A 20936-nucleotide genomic window follows, 5' to 3' on the forward strand; every position below is an offset into this window, starting at 1 on the left:
TTTTTTGTTCTTTTTTCTCTTTTTTTTTTTTTTATTAACAAATGGACAGTATCTGGACGTCTAAAGGAAATCAGCCCTTTCCAATATTAACTCAAATGTCATTGTCAATTACTGGCACCACTCCCACACTTCAGTCTTTTGTCTTTCATCCAGCCAGAACCTTTGGGTAAACAAAAAGCATAGAAACACAAAAAAATTACAATATATACAGTTTTCTCACCAACTAAATGGACTTAGATTTTTGGAGATTAGCAACGCTTTGTTCATTTGACTTTGCAAGTAATATCAAAACATCTGAAGTTTTAAAATAAAAAAATACTACAATATTCACAATATAAAACTTAAATATATTTTTTTAAAAATTAAAGGACTGCTAATAGCTATTGATTTATCACAGCTGTCTCTTTCAACAGATGCTCTGCTGCTGAAGCACTGAGAATTTAAGGTTCACAAAGCGACATTCACATTCTGCACTGCTCCTGGTCAGAGTTAAGACGCTGCCACGCTCGTAAGACAGTGCGACCGGAGACTCGTCCAGGAGTTCAACTCAAATACGTCCCACTGACGGGGTATGGCAAGGTCACAGAACAAGGCAAACGCCCACGCACAGCGGGGCTGCCCGAGAGCGGAAACGCAGGTCCACGCATCACCATTACACGCACGTCTTATCTAGTTGTCTGTATTCCCAGCTCGAGCTCTTCAGTTCATGGCTGGGAAAACGGAGTGGAAATGACTAAGAGGTATGAGACGCTTCCTCTCCTCTGCTATTCCATCCCTGCTAACATGTTCCCGTGTTTGATTAAATAGTCACTGAATAAAGTGACCGGAAAGAAAAAGCTCATGGGTCGGTCTCCTCTCTGGTGTAACTCTGCAGAGTGCAATGGAACCGCACCAATGGGGCCTCTGCCCCACCGTGCTGAGTGTGCAAGCTTTACACAAACTGGGCAGACAAGGGAGCAAGAACCTACAAAGGAGAAATTCAATCTATCCTTATGCAATCTCATCCACAATAAAAGAGATCATTAAGTGTGCTTGAAAGGCAAGAGAATCAAATTTTGCAAAGGAAATCTGGATTCTGTGATGGAATCCAGGTTTGGTTATATTTTCACTTCACCATTCAAAGGAAGCAGAAATTAGGACAAACAACAGCTACAGTATTTATCTCTTTGGTAACTTCTGTAAAAGAGTCCCTAAGCAATGGGTACAACTTACAGTAATCATCATAAAAGCCTGATAAGATCTTGCAGAGGTTTCATAGATTGAAAAAAACCTGGGGCATGAACTGGGAAAATAGCTTGCCCCAAATTAAACAGGACCTGTGGGATGGTGAGAAAGACTGCACAGGAACTGGATCCCTCAGATTCCTGCTCTAGCCACACAACAATGCCTCAGTGAAAGTGGATCCCAGACACACAAGCTGAATCAATAACCTCTTATTACAGACAGAAGGTCTGGAGTGCATTGTAGGGTATTTCTTTAAGGCAAAAATGGGTGAATACTAGCTGAGGGCACAGGCAGACTTGGCAAATAGTCCGGAGGTGGACCGAGTAGTGGTAGTATATTTTCACAGTCAAGTGGCTCTGAGGGTTGGTTTAAAGAGGACTGGGATCTCACCACTTCTGGTCACACCCTACATTTAAATCCGGCTCAGGTAAGTTGCAGCCTTTCTATGATAGAAAACTACCTATTGTATAAGATGCTTTTGCTTTTGTTTAGTTCCTTATAAATAAATTTTCACATTCAAAGTTAGTTTCCATAACCAGCTCTCCCCTCATATTGCAAAAAGACTCAGCTGATGTGGCAGGGGCTGAAGAGGCAGCAGAGAAACCAACTGCTCCTTCCCGCTGAAGACACGGTTTCATCAGAACAAGCTGCAGACAGTCTTGAGGCAGAACAGCAAGACTTGCATTGCCACACTTCATATTTTACCTGTTCGTTGTCTTGAGTAACAGCGTAACCTGGTGACCCAGTCAGCATGTAGACCAGCAAAACAATGAACAGGAAGTCCTGTATATCTCTGAAATTTCCAACATGATAAAACAAGACCACTGAAGAAGGTTTGTCCAAAGCAGATCTAATGTTGTCATGAAGCACTGTTTCAGGGTTGAAATCTCAAGTACCTGCCTGAAAACTTAACTACAGAGAGGCAGAAAACCGCACTGCAAAAAGCATCCACTATCAAGTCACTCACATACAGCTGTCACTAAAGCAGCCTGCATGGAGCATATTAGAAATGTGCGTCTTCCTTAAATTTCTGGAATGACAACAACTAGCTCCACATAGTCTCCCCAGATGAAAGACTGTCGATAGCTCCTAATTGAAGGCTGCGGTAATCTTGAAGTCCACCACAAAAGGATTATGCAACTGAAGCCTGCAAAGGAATGGGAGAAGAATAAGCTTTCTTCCAAACCAGTGATGGCATCCACTGTAAGTAAAGAGTTTTTGGAAGTGGATCTCAAATAACTGTCAGGCCATGGATCCAATTCCAGAAAGTAAAAAGGCAGTATTTAACACGTAAGTAAGAAACAACCTGAAAACACTGTCTTGGTTTTGTGTAGTGCAGACCATAGGCTGGTTTATGTAACTCTACTGTCAATATACTGCTTGCCGCTCTGTAAAGGGTTAAATTCTGATCTTACTTGGTGATTGCATCCTTTCAGCTGAGATAAATGGATTCTCAGGCAAAAGGACCACTGGGAAATACATATGCCATGCTGTGACAACAACATGCCTCCAACTAAGAGGACGGCTTGAGGTCAGCTTTCACTTCCTCAGCCTTCTGCTTCTCTTGCTTTCTTGTCACCGCTGCTAAAATTAGTTCAAGGGCACTTGAGACTTTTAGTAGAAAAGATTTTTCTCCTTGCGTCAAAACCCAAAAGGTTTAATGTTTACTATGACCACGCAAAAGTAGAATCTGAACGTGAACTGGAAGTTAGTGTTATCTGAGTACCATTATTGGAGAGCTGAGAAAATAAAACAGTCCAGATTTCCTGCTTAAGGGCACATCTCCATTTTGCCAGCAGCTGCAGCAATGAGCATATACTTTATCATGCTTGAAAGCTGCACAAATACCCATCAGGGAAGAGATGTTATTCTCCTCTAAAATATACTTTTTGGTTGGAGAGAGAGAGATTTGAGAACAGTTTTCTGGCTCTACCAAGAACCACTACTCCCCGTTCTACCTTTAGGAACAAGGAGGCAAGCTGAAGTTTTACCTGGAGAAAAACTATTAACATGTTAAAGTCTGACCTAACAACTAAATTCTCTTCAAAACCTCATCCCTATTCAACTGTAGTATGACAGAGATTTCATTAATTCAGGATTGTTTTCCTGAAGTGACATGAGAAAAAGCTGCCCCTAAATGTCATTTCAAGTGCTTGTCTTCATCCCCACCTGAGGGGTCTGGGGATGAGGAAGACAACAAAACCAGCCTGATAATAATACTCAGCCCTTTGGGCTTTTCCTCTTCCGAGTTCTCTGCAAAGAAAAAACCTCACTGCATCCCTGTGAGGTAGGTCAATAAGTATTATTATATTCCCTTAATACAGATATGGAAACTGAGGCAGAGAAGTTACTTTCCTGAAGGCCACTATAGGAATCTGTCTCAGAGATGGAACCAGGAGACAAGATTCCTTAGCTCTCGGAGAATTTCCCTTTCTCTCCTGTATCTCCTCTCTTCCCCATACAAGTCTTAATGGAGAAACAAGCAATGGAGAAAGGGGCTACAGTGCCACATTTCTGACAAATAGCAGGACTCCTAGCACTACTCCACATACTCCAAAAAGGATTATTAAATATACCAGTACCTTAGAATTAATGGCAAAATGACTGCACACATTATAAAGAAGCCAACATACAATACAAACCTAGCTTAATAAATAAGTAAAGACATGCAGCTGCAGTTGTGACTGAGTGCTGAGGGGTCCTCAGCTCAGTAAAGTCCCAGAGGCCAATGAGTTAGCCCACGTCATTCCTGTGACTCCACTGCCACGCCGACGAGTGCGTGTCTGATAGTGCGACCGTGGAGTTTATAGCCGTCCTGAGTCACCAGTGCTATCGTGCCGGGCTGCATTCCCTCGGCCGGTACATGGCAGACTATTTCATGGTCATACGGATCATATTTGCCACCAACAGGGTTCATCTTCTGAAGGCCATGTTTGGCAAATACACTTTGCAATTTGGCCTCTATGAGAGAGAGGCCTTCATAGATTTTCTTCAGAGTTGGATTTGGATTACTAGGCTCTGCTTCTTCTGCGGCACTCTCAGCAGTCTTCTCCAAGATATCTGCTACCTCCACAAGGTCCCTGCAGAAACTCTGGATCCCTACAGGTACAAAGAAACAAGAAGTAAATGAATTGACAGTTTACAGAGGTACAGTATCAGTGACAGGCACAAAGTCACAGCAGTTTGAAAGTACCTTTCGAGCTGCTAATTGATTTGAACTGTTACTTTAGTGAGCGCAGAAGACAGACAGTGTCTTCTGTATCCTGGAGCCAAAACTTTATCATTACTTGGGTAGTAATCTAAAAACTACTCATATCAAGGTATATGCAGGGAAGGCACATCTATACACATCAACATTTATATATGTATACTATACCTGACAAAGCAGAACATTAGTATTTCACTCCAAAAAGTCCTTACAACTAAGACTTGTCATTTAGGACACTGTTCCGCACCCTCTCATACAGCCCCAGACATAAATGTTTTGCCAAGCAACTCACACAAATGCCCATGCACACAGGAAAAAAAACACGGCGGGGGGGGAGTAAAAATAATACACGGTCATTCAAAAGTACACCCACAATTTTATTTGTAAGTTAAAACTGTTGTGGAAGGACTGGATAAAGTGGTCCTTGGGTTGGTCATGAAAAGTCATGCAGTCTCTTTCTTTAGAAAAATCAGTTTAGATTGTATACATTCCCAGAAGTGGTCTATTACACAGTGCAGAAATGTCAGGAAGGCCAGCCTCCCTCAGTTATATAGATGCCATAACTAACGTACTGGAAAGACACATTAGGAAAACAGAAAAAGAGCAACAATAGCTAGATAGCTAGATGCTGTCTATAGTTGTACGTACATGTTTAAACATGCACACAACAAAGAAGCATGAAGGAGAAGCAACAAAGGAGCAGACAGAAGCAGAACAATTACCAACCATTTCACTGAATCATAGCATCATTTAGATTGGCAAAGACCTTTAAGATCATTGAGTCCAACGGTAAACTTAACACTGCCAAGTCTACCACTAAACCACGTCCCTTAGTGCCACGTCTACGTGTCTTTTAAATACCTCCACATCCCTGGGCAGCCTGTTCCAATGATTGATAACCCTTTCAGTGAAGAATTTTTTCCTAATATCCATCTAAACCTCCCCTGGTGCAACTTGAGGCCATTTCCTCTTGTCCTATCGCTTGTTACTTGGGAGAAGAGACCTACACCCACCTTGCTACAACCTCCTTTCACATTTTCCTCTTGCACCAGAGTCTGTTTTAATGCTCTATAGACCCACATGCCTCATTTCATGAACAACTTCTAACAGAGAACATAATTTTTCTTCAAATCTGAAGCAGACTATATATAAAATTCAAAGAGCTCAAAAAAAACCCTCTTAAAACTTCTCAACAGTGCTGATTATCCCAGAACTCAACAGCCATTTTATAGCACAATGGGTAGAACATTAAGAAAAATACAGCAGCTTTATTTTCAAAGCTACTGGAATTAACTAACAAAAAAACCTTCCAAGATTCATGCATTGTGGAGAATAAAAGTTTCTCAGACGTGGTGCTGGCAGAGTGCAATGATTAAACATCAGTTTCTTCACCCTTCAACCTGCCTCCACATCCGGCTCACTTCATTGATGCTAAAATATTTATTATAGAAGTTTTAACGAACATCTGATACAGGAACTGACAACCGTTGTCCCAGGCAGGATCTACCTCCTAAGAGCTAGAGCAGAAGAGAAGATACTGCTAATATAGTAAAGGAAATCACAACTGATGACATGGCTAAGAGTATGAAATACACCCTGCCAGAGCCAATTCTCAGCAAACAGACAAACTTGCAACTTCAACCACATCAGTAGAACTACACTCAATTGCACCAGACCTATTTTATTAGAAAAATATCACAAAACAGTCACTGAGATAAACCTGATAGGACACAGCTGGATATACAGAAAAAAAAAAAGTGAGCAAGCCCAGACACCAATGGTCCAGGCCAAACATCATGTCAGACTTTACAATGACCAAGGGCAGGATGAGGGGAGAGAAAAGCTCTTGATCAGCATTTTATGCTCAGACAGGCAGGCCACCACACTAAACAGAGCTCTGCCTCACTTTGCTTACCAAAGAGCTTGGCGTCTTCCACAAACTTCTGCGTTCTCCTCCGGACATTCTCAGAATCTGCCAAAGCTTTTCGGTATCGCTCCTGTAACCACAATAGCAAGGGAAGACATCAAACCAGGAGGTAAAACCCATTTCCTGACAAGTTGGCAACCCCTTAGAAATGATTTAAAAAGAGCCCACTTCATGTCAGAAGGTTGTGCTGGGCTCCTGCGTTTTCATTACACGCAAACCCAAGTCCCTCTCCTACTGATTAATTAGCGCAACTGTGACTCCCTCAAAAGACCCAAGTGAAGGCCAGAAGCATTCAGGGTGCAGCTCAACTGAACACAGCACGGTCAGCCTGCTGCTTTTTGCATGACTCACTGCGGCTATTGAGACACTCCTTTATCCAGCAGGCAAGTTGGCGGTCTCAGCAACAGGTCTGCAACCAGCTGATTTATCGCTTGGTGCAGTAGTATTCTCAGGGCAATGATCTCCAGAATTGCCTGCCCAGTGCTGCAGTATTTAATCCTCTCCTTAGTCACACCTGTTCTTTAAAGTCCCTGTAACACCATCCCTACCATTTCCACCACGCCACCGTCACTAGAGAGGACTTTCCTTCTTGGACAATCTGGATCCGATGCGACGCAATATGTGATGGTAATCAGGAGGAAGCTATGGCCATTCCCTCTATACAGTGCTGTAAAAGAATTGACCAGACCATCTCCAACATACAGTTTTGCCTGCCAGGATCTTACTATGGGTGTCTTGCTCCTAGGTACTACTGACAGGTGTTTCTGGGGAAGGCAGACTATACTTTCACAGTGCACTCTCTCACACTTAAAGCACAGCTGCTTTGAAGGCTGCCATAGCACAGAAGCGTTGTGCACATGTTAAAGGCCTTACGGAAAAAGCCAGGGCTGAAAGACAGACCAAGTCAAGGGGACTGAACGGAAGACATCATGATGCCACCAGCAGCATACTCACAGTTAAATCCCGGACTTGTTCTTCCAATTTGATGGCTTTGTGCTCTAAGGTACAGTCAGAAAGGGGATGCTTGGGCTCATCACGGGGATCTTCTGGGCCACACTCATCTCCTGTACTTCTCTGCTGCGCTGCAGTGCTGAAAACACATAGGGACTCCCTGAAATACAAACTAATGACAAAGAAGGAAAATTGAGTAATAGCAGCATCAAAAAGAAGAATTCTAGTTTAGTATCATTACTAAAAGCAGGCTCACTTAAAAAAGGTACATAGGACTCTAGATAAAATTTTAGCTCTTTTCAGAAAGTATGTACAACTAGCACAGAAAGACAGATGTTTTGAAAAATTCTTTTATTTTAGATTCACATGTCACTACAGAGGCTGTACACCACTTCTTTGACATAGGTTGAAGAGAGTCACATTTTCACAGGAAAAAAAGCTGTGAGTTGCATTTTTGCTGACCTCCCAGTACAGGTGGTTGATACTGGATGACAAACTTCAGAAACACTTTTGCAAGGTAGTCTTGAAAAGGAGGCAGGTGGTATAAAGCTGTTTTTACAGTTATTTTAAAAACCCCCAAATGTTCTGAGCAAAATTCAGTAAGATCTGCAAACCCATGGCGCTTAATAAGATATGGAGGCAGAGCCTAGCCTGCTGCCTAAGATGGTACAGTGACTGCAAAAGGGCAAGTCACACCAGTGGAATGGCTGTGGATTTCTGTGGAGCAATTTAAGAAGAAAGGAAAGACATACACATCTCAAACCTCTGGCTAACGGAAGATCCAATTCTTGGATGCTCTGACCTGTTTGTTCTCCTGGGTGCAAACAGACATAGTATTTGGTGTATTCTGTTTTCCTCCTATTGAGTGAAAAGGAGGAGAGTTTGAACCTATTGCCTATCGGTTCTTCTCACAAAGTAGAAACCGTTAGGCTGTACCCAGTTTTCATGCCCACTGCACAAAGAACAATTAAGAAACGAAAGAGACCTCTCAGAGACATGACCAAGGTGTGTGCAGCCCAAATATTCTGAGGCCTTCCGCCAGGACCTTCACAGCTCCATAAGCTGTGTTTGGAAAAGGGACTGAACATGCCAAATGAAAATTGTCCCTAATTCTCTAACAGTTCTAAACGCTTCAACTGTTTTTTATCTCTACTGGCAATGAAAGACTCCTAAAGGAAAAAAAAAAACCCCACAAACAAAAAAAGCCCATGCCTCAGGTGCTGAAGCCTACCTTATTTCCAATGACTTTTTCATCCTGAGTACGCTTTTCAACTAAAAAGCGCACTTGTCAGTGGTTTGTGTTGATACAGCAGGTGGAGCTCATCCTGGAGGCTGACTCCATAACTTACAGATGAAATGATGAAACAACTGAAGAGTCAGATAATTGGATTGAGCTGTATAAACACCGCCTAGGTGCTTAGCAGCCTATTCTATACTGTAACAATCTCACAGGTTTCCCAAAAAACCCCACATTTGGTCAAAAGATGATCAAAACCAGCATGCTAGATACTTTGAAAAATAAAATATTTTCACTTCATTCTGTTCTTTTCCAGAAAGTCATTCACCTGTGGTAACAATGCTGCCACTCCAGGAGCAAAACAAAGAGTTTTCATTCCCCCTCCTACATCACCTGCTTTTACAAACCGACCTAGACAGGACCCATTCCTGCCAGCATGAGGTCAAAGCCTTGGCCAACCTCCCTCTCATGCCTCACACCAGCAACAGTCTGCAGAAGGAAGTTCCATTTACTCCCAAATCAGCTCCATTCAGGAAACATTTTAGTATATGCTGAACAAGGAAGGGCATCTCCTTTTTTGGGAACACCTGGGCTCTTCCACTGAGCAGGGCTTTCAACATCCCCTTTAACAGAGGGGTTTTGCATATACTAAGTGCACATCTACTGAGTGAAACACAGCATGGCACAGAAATTACTGCACTGGCACCGACTCAAACTTCTGTGTTTATACAGCACAATTCAACACTGCACAGAGATACCAATTTAGACCCCAGAATCAATGTAGTTGAGTTCATATTACCAGGCCTGCACCATTAAGCTTTCTTACTTTTCAGCAAGGCTATACTGCTCGGGTGCAATGTTGTAGAAGTGCACACCTTTTGTTTCTGGGTCTATCAAATTGGTCATGAGACCTAAATGTTGTTCAGCAATCCAGCTAAGCTGAGCTTACAGCAGCAACTAGAAGAGACAGGTTTGCTCCCCTTATTCCAGTACTGGAACTGTGCAGAACAAAGGTTCAGGGAGCTAAACCAGCTGAAAACTAACCCTACAAAACAAAAAGACTTTTCTGTCTGTGTACCTGAATAGGTTTGCTGACAGATCAGATGAGCACAAGTACCAGTACAAAAGAGAAGACAAACATGTGAAGCCTGGTGAGATGTGGGAGGGAGAACACGGCGAAGGGAAGAGATGTTGCGCTTTGGGTGGCAGCTAGGGCTTAGACTGCCTCAGCTCTATGACCAAAGCACAGTTTAAGAGATTTATATCTGCCCAAAGACCAGCAAGCATCTCCTACCACTCCCTGCTTAGCAGCCCAGATGTTCCCTCATTTTATCTTTAATATGAGGTTGCTAAACATCCCACAACACTAATGACAAACTTCCTTTTCCCACCTGAGGACATTTGCATATGCAATTTTTTTAATAAGTGGGTACTTAAAACATGATTTGTAAGTCAAACAACTCCTTTACAAGACATTACATGCCAACTGCAAGTCTGAAAGTGCTTCAGGTACACTTGTTCTGCAGTAGGATGTTCCTCACACTAATGTTTTGAAGAACGAGGCGAGGGGCTGTCAGCAGGCTCTTTTCGAAAAGCTGCCCAGCCACTGTGGCTCGGGGTTCCAGGAATGCCAACAGAGAAGAAAACCCCACATTTAATCCCTGGCTGCAGAGAGAGCTGGGGCACAAGACCCCATCTTGAATGATTTTTAAGATGCTTGTCACATTTGTTTTCTTGACTGGTTAACATAGCACTTTCAAAGTTACAAAAAGTAGACTAAACCGGAGGTGGGGACAGAGAGGGACCCCCTTCACCAAGCCTTTCAAAATTAATCCATGAAGCTTTAAACAACTGCAAAACTTTGTCAATAAAAGGTGTGTCCGTGGTAAGCACCAACTACAGGCTTTGTCCTTTATCATCTCACATTTCACTTAAAGAGCTGCAGGGATGGAAATTAGCCATGCTACAGATGAATCAAAGAACCTGAAAGGCTGCTGAGAAAGTAGCCTTGCTAGGCACCTCACAGGTTATCCTCCTGCATCTTAAAAAAAACTATACAAATGAGTTAACTCTTTTGCATCCAAGAAGCAAAGGGTAGCGAGTCATTTCCCTCTGCAAGTGATTTACACTACACGAATGGGTGTGTGTGTTTCGGTGTGTAGGAGGAGAGGGGCATGAATGAGCTGGTGCTTCAGCTACCGGGACCTGCCTACGTGAAGCAGAGAGCTGCCTGCATGGACTCCTTTCTACAGCTCATGAAACCAAGTCACAGAACACTCCCCTGTGCAGTGAAATATCCCGAGTATCACGTGCTGCTCAGACAAGCCTGCCTTAAAAGTTGCAGGCAAGAAACAAGAACCACAGACTGACTCCAAAGGGAATTCTTAAGAAGGACTATTATGCAGAATTGAAAAATGTTGCTCAATTTACTTCTTCCCCTAAGATGAAAGAAATACTCCATTAAAAAGTGTAAGTGCTATTTACAGTCTGTCCACTGCACTGTGCACCATCTTCTAAACACAGTCATGATTACAGCTGCCCTAAAAATAGGCAGAAATCCCAGTGGAGGAAGTTGACACATCCTGAAGTGACAGTCGCGTGGAAGTCCCAGAGCGTGTGAAGGGATTATACAACTAAGACAGTGATACAAAAAGATTTACAAACTGATGTCACATAAAGACAAATAGATAGCTGTAGCAGAGAAGTTGATTGTATTCGTATGGTTTAAGCCAGTTGTCCTTAAAGATTAGAATTTGAATGATGAGAACAGGTCTCTGTGGTCAGAACAAGTATCTTCCCTTTCTGGAGCACAGGCATGATACCCAGCCAGCCCAAACCGACTGTCATGCTCCCTCTGAACACAACCATCGTACCCCATCTCTCCTTAAACACTCCCTCCTCCTCCTCCCAAATCAGCATGACAAAGCACGCAAGTGCTGAGACACACAGAAACATCTGCATTAGTGTTTTAGCTCTGATGATCCTGCTTTGGTAGGTAGGAAATCTCCTAATTACTCCCAATTACTGAGCTCTGTTTCATCAGGGAGTGATACCAGAGATTAATACCTCGTGGATTCCTCTTCGATGAAACTGGAGAACAAGCTTGTACAGCACACCTTAATGCAGGATGGCCGTAAACTGGGCAGCAGGCTCTCAGACTACAGCTGATCCTGGGTAAGAAGTTCCTGGGTCGCATATGGCACGGCTGTCTGGGCCGCACCACCCACCGCTTTGCTGTACAGAGCCGCTCCTGTTGGCTGCAACACAGCCACGGCCAGAGAACTTGGTACAAAGAGTTTCACGCCAATGGCAAGTCCTGGCAACCCTCCATGAAGGAAGCCTGCTCAGCTCCCATCAGATAACCTCACCTATTTCAAACCTGGTGCATATTTTGAGAGAGGCGAAGCAGTTTTCACACATATAAGAGCACATGAAAGAGGAAGGACTTTCAGAGACACATCTTTACATTTAATCGCAAACACAGTTGTTTCTATTATGTGCTGCAGAATTATTTTATTGCATTTAAGTGGTCTTTTCAGGGTTTTTTTTCAGGGAAAAAACTCTAGAATAAGCTAACATGCATTTTGACTTTCTTTTGTTTCACCTGGCCACAAACATAGATGCTTCTATTATGCATTATTTTATTGCATTTATATGGTCTTTTGGTTGTTTGGGGTTTTTTCAGAGAAAAAACTCTAGGATAAACTAACATGCATTTTGACTTTTTTTTCCCTTTTCATCTGCCCACATTTCACTCAAATAACCAAAGCACCTGTTACGGATTTCCCTTTTATAAGCAATATTCCACAACGTCCAAAAACATGACTGGACACTGCTTTTCTGTCTAAATATTGACATAAGTTAATGGACCCTCTTCCCTCAACCATCTAAAACACACTGAAAGTACAGGCCCTGCATCATTACCTAAAATAAAACCCGAGGAGCACATTAAACATATAGTTAATGAATAAATGGTACAGATGGACAAGAAGAGACACAAAAATCACCCACGGGTACATGTAACGGCAGGAAACATCATCACAACGTGACTTACTGACCACAGAAACGCTTCTCCCTAAAAATTAAAATGAATTTTTCATCAAAAGGTCACTTTTCCAGGAAAGAACTTGCTTTTTGAGAGCCTTTTTTGTTCCAGGCCTACTGAGGAGCTAAAGGCCGGCAGCGTGTCCCTCATGAAGGATAAAGCGTAGACCTCCGGGGGGCACAGCGCCCTTCCAGCGGCATCCCGCACCGGCCCACACCCCCGCCGCGGCGCCTCGCCGGGCCCGGGGCGCTGCCACGTCTCGCCCCGGGCCCGCCACAGGAGGAGAGAGGTCAGCGCCACGGCCGTTAACGGCTGAGGGAGGGGGAACGACACAACCGCCCTCACACCGCCTCACGTACCTGCCGCGCCGCGGCGCGCCGCCGAGAGAGAGGACGGTCCCGAAGCGCCGCAGGGAGCGGGCGGCCATCGCCCCGCAGACCGACGGACGGACGGAGTGACTGACGAAAGGGAAAGACGCGCCGGCGCCGCCCGCCAACTACAGCTCCCAGAAGCCCCTGCGCGGACTACGAGGCCCGGCAGGCGGTGCGGCTGCCAGTGCGGCTGCGCGGGCAGCTCCGGCGGGGCTTGGCGCGGTGCTGCGGGAGGCTGCTGCGGCCCCCGGGGACCCGGACCGCGGGAGCAGAGCTTGGGCCGCCGCTGGCTGCGCAGCTTAGAGCGGTGGTAACGGGACAGGTTTCGCCTCTTGTTCAGTAAAGACTGAGGGAGGCTTGGGCCGACAGGCTGACCTGAGATGGAAGAAACGGTGTTTCTTATCTCATGGTGAATAAACGTTAAAAAAAACCCAAACCTTGGCCAAGTGTGTCTTTTAACTGAGGACTGTGTCCACGGAGGGGCTACAGGAAAGATGAGGGACTCTTTATCAGGGAGTGTAGTGTTGGGACAAGGGGTAATGGGTTTAAATGGAAAGAGGGTAGATTTACATTAATCTGTGTGAAGAAATTCTTCCCTGTGAGGGTGGTGAGGCCCTGGCACAGGTTGCCCAGAGAAGCTGTGGCTGCCCCTGGCTCCCTGGCAGTGTTCAAGGCCAGGTTGGATGGGGCTTTGGGCAACCTGGGCTAGTGGAGGGTGTCCCTGCCCATGGCAGGGGGGTGGAACTGGATGGGCTTTGAGGTCACTTCCAACCCAAACCATTCTATGATGTGCTTTCACAGGCTGTGGTGGTCCAGCTCCATTTCTGCCCACTGTGGACACAGGCTCCTTGTTTATTTAGCGGGAGAGGTGATGCTTTGAGAGGGTTTTTACCCATTTCTGAAATGTAACAGGACGGTGCGGCTCCAGGTCCCAGAGGGGACAGGAGCAGTGACAACCGGCATGGGGAAGCTGCTGCTGAGAAGAGGATGAGCACCGTCAGGAACGAGACTTTCCTGCACCTCCTCCCTGGGGGATGGGGAGCCCCTCCAGCCTGGGCAGCGGGCAGCTAAGCTCATGGCTCTGAGCTAACTGCAGTCACTGACCCAGCCTGCCCGCCCCGGCAGCTGCTGCCGCAGGGATGCCGAGCCCACCCCAGACCCGTCCTGGCCCATTTCACTGTGAGCAGTAGTTTACCTTCCAGGCTCCCTACAGCCAGGGGACGGGCGTGCCAGTGCCAGTGTTTTTATTAAATGCTGCTTACCTAGTTTCTGACAAGAGGGCTTTGAAAGAGTGAGGTCCAAAGGTTAATTGTGGCAGTCCTTAGCATGAGTGGGCGATGGGCCTGCTCCCTTGTTCCTACCACAAAAGCCTGGGCCTTTCCCTTCTATTCCTATCCCTTGTTTTTGTGTGTGCTAAATGACCTTCCTCTATTTCTCTTTTCTGTTCCAGTCACCTCATTTGACAGCACCTTTTTCATCTTTTAAACTTCCCTTCACTCCATTTTGACCACATGCCTTGGCAAACTCTGATTGCAGCAGCAACGGCGTGACTGCGCTCTTGGCCAGGGGACAACCCTGTCCCTTTCCCCAGACCCCCAAAAGCTGGCGTGGGGCTAGGGCAGAGAAAGCTGGGCTGCCTCCAGCCTCAGCCCTTTGCAGCACTTCTTGGCTGTTTAGCAGGGTGGAAAAGTATCTGCTGTTAATTTGCTTTCATATGCTGACACTTGAGCTTCGTTCATTCCCAAGGGAAGCCAGCATGTCCTCACCCTTACTGCCTGGAGGACAAGAAGGAAATATTGGATAAGGGCACTTTGTTGAGGCACAGTGAGCTCGAGACATGAGGAACCCTGAGATGAGACCCTGCAGAGCTGGGAGCAGTGAGCAGGGCAAATGATCAGCATCTCCAAAGTGTCCGGTCCTGAGCAGCTCATGAACTCCAACACTGAGGGGGCCAAAAAACCCCAATGAGTCCATGGTCGCTTTGGAAAGTGGTAGCTTGGCCTCCAGCATCCCCAGGGTGGCACATGCTGATCCTGATAAATCAGAGAGCCTGCCAGTCAGTGCCAACTGCCAGCCCCATGGCTCTTCCCTCCTTCCTTCTGCACCACCATGGGCACACACAGCTTGTGCCGAACTCCTGGCCCCAGGGGAGGCTCCCCCCAGAGATGGGTTTCCCAGTAGTATGCGACCCTGATCCACAAAGGACTCCCCTTCCCCACCCACCTCCCAAATCCCCCTCCCGCCCCCTTCCCCATGGTTTATAGTGTTGCCCACGAGGCAGACGGTGCCGCAGTGGTGGGGTGTGGGAGGGTGCCTCTCCCCCCATGCCTTCCCAGCACCCTCCCGGCGCCTTGGAGAAAGGGGGGCTTGTAGCTCCTCCGTGAGCCCCAGTGCCCGGTGGGGGCTCGGTAGGCATTCCCGCAGCCCGGCTTAAGTCTGCTTCTTTTCCCATTCCTGCAGAGAAAGGAAAAAACACAGGGGATGAGGAGACATCACTGGAGAAGTAAGCATTGAGCCCTTCACGGGCATCCCTCCCCACTGGGTGCTTTGGACCACCCCAGCATCTTCAAAACCTAGAACTACTGCTGCCCCAGTCATCGTAGAGGTGATGCTCTCCCCTCTGCTCACCCAGCCCTGCACCTCCCAAATCTCCCTGCAAACCTGCAGAGAGTGCTGCTGACCTGGGCCAGCCTGGCTGCAGGCGACCCTGGCAGTACCCCTTGCTTTTGGGGTAGGGAGCATGCCTGGTCCCCATATTTCATGGTCAAGCAAGGGGAATGGGATGAAGAATGAGATTTTCTATGGAGCTGGAGAGGAGAGGGGGAGCGAAGCAGGACCTTGGCCTTTCGCAGCACGTTTCCCTTGTTGGCAGGGAGGATGGAGGGACTTCTCTTCCTCAGTTCAGCTGCAGAGTTAACGGGGACCAAGTGCTCAGGGGGGCTCCCGTTCGGCTTGTTTGTAGTTTCCTGTGGAAAAGGAGGAGCAAGGAAGAGGAGGATTTAGGAGACCCAAGGAGCAGGGACAGCCAGGGGAAAAAAACAAAACAAAACAACAAACTGTCATGAGGTCAAAGCTGGTGTGGCCAAACCTAACTGACGCTTTGCTTCCCACTTCTATCTACAATGGGACAAAGCAGCAGGGATGTCCCCTCCTCCCCACGCACTGCTCTCCCCACCACCCCGAGCACCATTACTGGGGGAAGCTGGAGCTGCAAGAGTGAGGAAGAAGCGGTGCGTACCTCATTCTCAGCCTTGCCGGTCACAGCCAGCCCTAGGGCCGGCCCTCCCGCCAGCGACTGCTTCAGCCGCTCCTTCACTTCAGTCAGCTTGAGCTCCAGGTCAACACGGCGCTCCTCCTTCTGCCGGCACTGCTCCTCCAGCACCACCACCCGCTGCTCCAGGTCCTGCAGCTTTGACCCTGCATGCACAAGCATTCCCAGCTCAGCACCTTCACCCGAGGATGAGGCCGCAGGGACAGAGGAGCTGCCCATCCTCTTGGATGGGACGCTAGATGGGGCTGCCAGCCCGGCAGCACGCTGCAGCCATTGTGGCTCATGGCCACAATGCCACCGCAGCCCAGCGTCCCCATCCCACCCCGGCTCGGCAGCCTTCCCCCTGGACCCAAGCGCCTTCAAACATCCCCAGCCGCAGTACTTGGACAGTGCCAGCCTACCTATGCTGCCCTTCATGGCTTCCCGCAGCTCTCGCTTCTCTTTCCGCAGCAACACCAGCTCGCTGCGGATTGATGCTTTCTCCTTCTCCAGTTTCTCCTTCTCCGTCAGAAATCGCCTGGCATCCTCCTCGGCCCGGTTCTTCCCGTACCTGTACTGGTTGGCGTCTGCATGCACAAGGAGAGCCTGTCATGGAGGCTCTGGCCCCAGCTGCACCAATGCCACCCAAGGTCCAGCTGAGATGGTGCAGCACAACCCATCACACGTGTGCTGGAGCTGGCTGGCCCCAGCCTGGCCACAGACCCCGTTGGGGGAACAACGTCCTCCCGCACAGGCCAGGGTCCCCCCAAGGAGGTTTGCAGCCGAGGACCCCCACTCACTTGATGCATGCCTCTTCACTTTGACTTGTGGGTCCACCCGCCGTGACTTCTCGCTGCAGGAGGAGGCATGGCGCTTCACCTGGGCTCCTGCCGGCCGCCCCGGCTCCTCCTCGGCCTGCGGCAGGGACGGGAGGGAGAGTGTGCTGAAACACTCGCGGGGCCATCGCAGCCCGGCCAGGGCTCCCCGGGGCATCTTCCGTAGCCTGGCCACAGTGATGGGAGAGGGTGAACCCCTGAGCCACACTCACCTGAACCTTCTCATAGGGGACGTCATCGTACACCACGCGGGAAGAGTCTGGCCGGTGGTCCTGGGAGGAGCTGGCCCACCTGCAGGAGGAGGGATGGGGTCTTCCTTTCCAGGACATCCCTGCCAGCCTCCCAGTAAGCCCTTCCATCTCAGAGGGCTTCCTGCATTGCTCTCCCAGCTTCACTCATGAGCACTCTACCCTGCCCTACTCTACCCTACCATGGGTATCCCTTAAGTCCTTCATCAGCGTTGATGAAACACCTTCCACTTTCCATCCTGCCTGAGGGAAACTGCCCTGCTCCAGGAACCGTCAACCCCTGGGACACCAGCCCTCCCTGAGATCACAGTACAAACCATGTCCCAGCCCGTGCCTTTTCTAGGGAGCACACAGGGTTGAAGATCACGATGCTCAGCCCAACACTCTGCCCCCCGCACGGCCCCTGTCCAGCCCATGGCACAGCAGGAGGGCAGCCTTACAGGTAGGAGTGCCTCACAGCTGTCACTATGTTGGCAATCGTCTCCACGTCCACATAGTCATAGTGCAAGGCCTCCGGTGCTGTCTGCGAGCCTGTTTCCACCAAGAGGAGACCCAGCCAGCGGCCCAGGTCTTCAGAGCAGCTTGCCTGTGGGAGAGAGAAAGGGTTGGGGTGCATGTCCAACTCCCGGCCCCTTGCCCTCGCTCCTGCCTCCTGATGCAAAGCCCCACTGTGGAGAAGGGCCCTCTGACATGAAGCGTGTGTGCAAGAGTTAGGAGGCTCCAAGAGAAAGCACACAGGCACATGCAGGAGGTCCCAGTCCCAAACCCTCAGCCACCCCCTGCAACCTGCCTGCTTCAGCCCTGCCAGCCTCCTCCCTGCCTCCAGCCTGCAAATACCTGCGCAGCTGCCCCTGGCTCACCCAAAGGATGTCCTGGGCTTCCTTAACGTGCAGGGGAGGGGAAAACAAGGCACTGCTTGCATCCAAGCATTGATCATCACAGGAGATTCTCCCCCAGCCTGGCAACCCCCTCCTCACGGGACCAGCACACCCTGCCTGCCCTACTGCCTGCTCACCTCCAGTGCCACCACCTCCTGCCCATTGCGAAGGATGCGGAAGGCGAAGGGGTGTTTGGGGCCCAACCCCGGGACCACCTCACAGCCCCGGAGGACGATGGCGTTCACATGGGTCCGCAGGTCGGTGCGGTCCTTGTGGAAGTAGAGGGTGTTGCCCTTCAGGCGACACCAGCGCTCCTTCCAGCACTGGTTAACCAGGACGCTGAGGTAGCCTGGGGGACAGCAGGGCCAAGGGAAGGGTCTCAGTGCCTGCTCAGCCAGACCTCAGGCAGGCTTTAACGAGACACGGCTCCCTATTCGTTTGGTTCTTCTGTGCCTCACTTTCCCCAGAGAGAGCCAGCTGGGACACCCTGGGTCCAGGAAAGTGGGCAGGTCAGTGCCACACAGTCACCTGAGCCTGTTTGCTGGGACACAGGTGACCCTTTGCCCCTTCCCCACGTACCACAGGAATTTGCAGAGCCAGGACCAGGCACCATTTTGCATCCCAAGGGAGTGTCACAGCTCTCCATCATCTTGGTGACCTTGCCCCCATCCCGCTGCCCCTTACCCCCACCTGTCCCCCCTATGGCCAGGCTGAAGGGAAGGATGCCAGCTCCCCACCACTCCTGGCCCCTCGCAAGCGGCCGGCACGAACCGCAGCAGGGGATATCCTCCTCGGTGGAGGAGGTCTGCGTGTCCTCGGGGGAAGGCTTCTTCTTGGAGAAGCTGATGATCCTGGTGATTTTCTTCCCTGCTGCCCGGCTCATTGAGCCCTTCAAGTCAGCCAAGCCACTCTTTTTGCCTTTCCCTGGAAGGAGAACAGGGTAGCTGTGTGCCCCCGATGCATGTCATGGCATCACCCCTTGCTGGCAGAGGGTGCTCCCCAGCTGTGGTGCACACAGCTGGCCCTGCCGGCCAGAGGACAGCCCGCCTGGCTGGGGCAGGGGCCGTACCGTGCTCGCCGGGCTCTCTGCGGATCGCTGGGGAGCCAGTCTCACCCGTTGCCACGCTGTCTGAGTCAGAGGTGTGCTTCTCCTGCGACAGCCGCTGCGGGGGGAGTGGAGCAGGCACCCTGTCAGCAGTGTCCCCCTGCACAGCCCCCAGCGATGGCCACTATCAGCCCTTCGTCCCTCCTGCCTGGGGCTCGGACATCCCCCAGCGCTGGGGGAGCCCTATAAGCCCTGCAGACCTACAGGGATGGGAAGGACGCCCCATGCCACGCAGCACGGGGAGCTCAGTGCTCTCCCATTCCCCAGGCTTGGCCGCAGCAGCCCCATGCAGCGCCTTGGCAGGGCGGTTACAAACCATCACCTTATCCAGGTCCATCTTGCACGGCATCACTGGGGAGGTGGGAGCTTCCATCCCACCCGCTGCTGGACTGCTTGCTTCCTTTATCACCTGCGGAGACAGCCCCCAGCAGCTGCTCAAAATGGACCCGAGGGGCAGGGCTACATTCCCTGGCTGAGCGCGCTCCCGTCTCGACACCAGAGCTGGGCTGAACCACGGGGAGAGAGGTCCTGTCTCTGCAGGACAGGACAGCAAGCCCTGCTCTGGGCACAAGCCCAGCTTGCCTGGGGGATTGCACACACCGTGGCCCCTTCAAAACTGCAACCAGTTTTGCAGATTTTGTCAGAGATTTTGGAGGTCTCAGTGGTGAGGGGCTTTGGTGCCAAGATGCACAGTCATCTTGCCAGCACAGGACAATTCCTGACCCCCCGTTTTACAGGGAGGCACAGCATGGATCGCCCAGGCCATGTAAACTGACCCTGTTCTCCCACGTTTGGGGTGACAGCCGGGTTTGCGGCGTGCACAGAAGCTCCTTTCCCACCCGTGGCCCCTTCCCCATGGCCCCTGCCTCCTGCCCCTGAACAAAGGCAGGAAAAGGCCACGGGAAAGAGGAGGGGGAGAGCAAACATCCCCACCCCGCAGGGGCTATCAGCGCCGGAGACGCCCAGGCCCTGGGAAGTGGCTGGCCAGCCCACCCCCAGGCGATAAGAGACAGGAGCAAAGCCCCCTGCCACTCCCAGCGGGGCAAGACCTTTTCCAGGGCAGCCTCCTCCCCACCTCAGCCAGGTAGGATGCCAAGGAGAGTCTGTGCCCCCCTGGGCAAAGCAGGGGGTAGCCATGGTACCTTCAGCCACTCCTCAGCCTGCTCCTTGCTCTGCACGGCCAGGACCAGCGCCTCGGCCCCCGGCAGCGAGAACCGCAGCTCGTGCTTCTTGCGCCGCCCGTCCTTGGGGACGTAGATGACGTTGCAGGTGCCCAGGGGCACCTCCACGTGTGGCTGCCGGTCCTTGGAGCTTTTGTAGCACTAGGAGAAGCAAAGGAAACCACTCAGGGCTTGGCCAAAACCTGCCTGTCCCACTGCCGTGCCAGGCAGAGCTGGCATCCCTCTCAGGGTCCCTCACAGCTGGCACAGATGGAGGTGGCTCAGTCTCTGCAACAGCCTCGGTGGTGGAGGGCTGCAGGGTGCCCTTTCGCTCTGTGGGGTCCCAAAAGAGGGGAGCCCTCCGTTCGCTTGCAAGGGAAGCGATGGCAGCCCATGCATATGCTCTGCAGGGCAGTCGCAGCCTTGGGGCAGGGTCATGGCTTGGATAGTGCTATTTTTCTTCAGCCTGGACCCAACCTCCCTCCCAACTGACCAG

At 49.8% G+C, this 20936-nt stretch overlaps 2 protein-coding genes across 4 annotated transcripts in view; both read right to left on the reverse strand.

The window, feature by feature from the left end:
• Positions 1–13078, reverse strand: GRPEL2 (GrpE like 2, mitochondrial). 2 transcript variants are annotated; one of them, XR_012837789.1, is made up of 5 exons: positions 12952–13078; positions 7314–7482; positions 6348–6429; positions 3867–4323; positions 1–2371 (listed from the first exon to the last, which is right to left on the reverse strand). XR_012837789.1 is itself a non-coding variant. In XM_075766798.1 (4 exons), exons 1-4 carry the CDS (start codon positions 13017–13019, stop codon positions 3968–3970), a joined length of 675 nt encoding a protein of 224 aa, XP_075622913.1. In that variant the 5' UTR covers positions 13020–13078; the 3' UTR covers positions 1–3967. The 2 variants fall into 2 exon arrangements, 1 of the variants encoding a protein (XP_075622913.1); XM_075766798.1 differs by having other exon boundaries at positions 1–4323.
• Positions 12283–20936, reverse strand: part of AFAP1L1 (actin filament associated protein 1 like 1) — a 25896-nt gene continuing 17242 nt past the window's right edge. The window contains exons 8-19 of one of the 2 annotated variants that reach the window (XM_075766796.1): positions 20423–20602; positions 19603–19689; positions 19245–19338; positions 18947–19099; positions 18313–18524; positions 17738–17883; positions 17262–17340; positions 17014–17128; positions 16636–16800; positions 16202–16380; positions 15801–15929; positions 12283–15417 (exon numbers count right to left, since the gene is read on the reverse strand). In XM_075766796.1, coding sequence (XP_075622911.1) covers positions 15394–15417; positions 15801–15929; positions 16202–16380; positions 16636–16800; positions 17014–17128; positions 17262–17340; positions 17738–17883; positions 18313–18524; positions 18947–19099; positions 19245–19338; positions 19603–19689; positions 20423–20602 — 1563 coding nt within the window. In that variant the 3' untranslated portion in view covers positions 12283–15393. The remainder of the gene's footprint in view (positions 15418–15800; positions 15930–16201; positions 16381–16635; positions 16801–17013; positions 17129–17261; positions 17341–17737; positions 17884–18312; positions 18525–18946; positions 19100–19244; positions 19339–19602; positions 19690–20422; positions 20603–20936) is intronic. The other variant, XM_075766797.1, reaches the window with a different exon arrangement.

This window comes from Balearica regulorum, chromosome 14 (genome assembly GCF_011004875.1).
Source record: "Balearica regulorum gibbericeps isolate bBalReg1 chromosome 14, bBalReg1.pri, whole genome shotgun sequence".
Lineage (NCBI taxonomy): Eukaryota > Metazoa > Chordata > Aves > Gruiformes > Gruidae > Balearica > Balearica regulorum.

Bases quoted from the DNA above. Each gene is read 5' to 3' on its own strand.
- GRPEL2 (XM_075766798.1), bottom strand. From the start codon at position 13,019: ATGGCCGCCCGCTCCCTGCGGCGCTTCGGGACCGTCCTCTCTCTCGGC. The intron at 7,483-12,951 runs GTACGTGAGGCG...CTTTGTCATTAG, and splicing joins GGCGCGCCGCGGCGCGGCAG to TTTGTATTTCAGGGAGTCCC. The intron at 4,324-6,347 runs GTAAGCAAAGTG...TTGTACCTGTAG, and splicing joins GGAAGACGCCAAGCTCTTTG to GGATCCAGAGTTTCTGCAGG.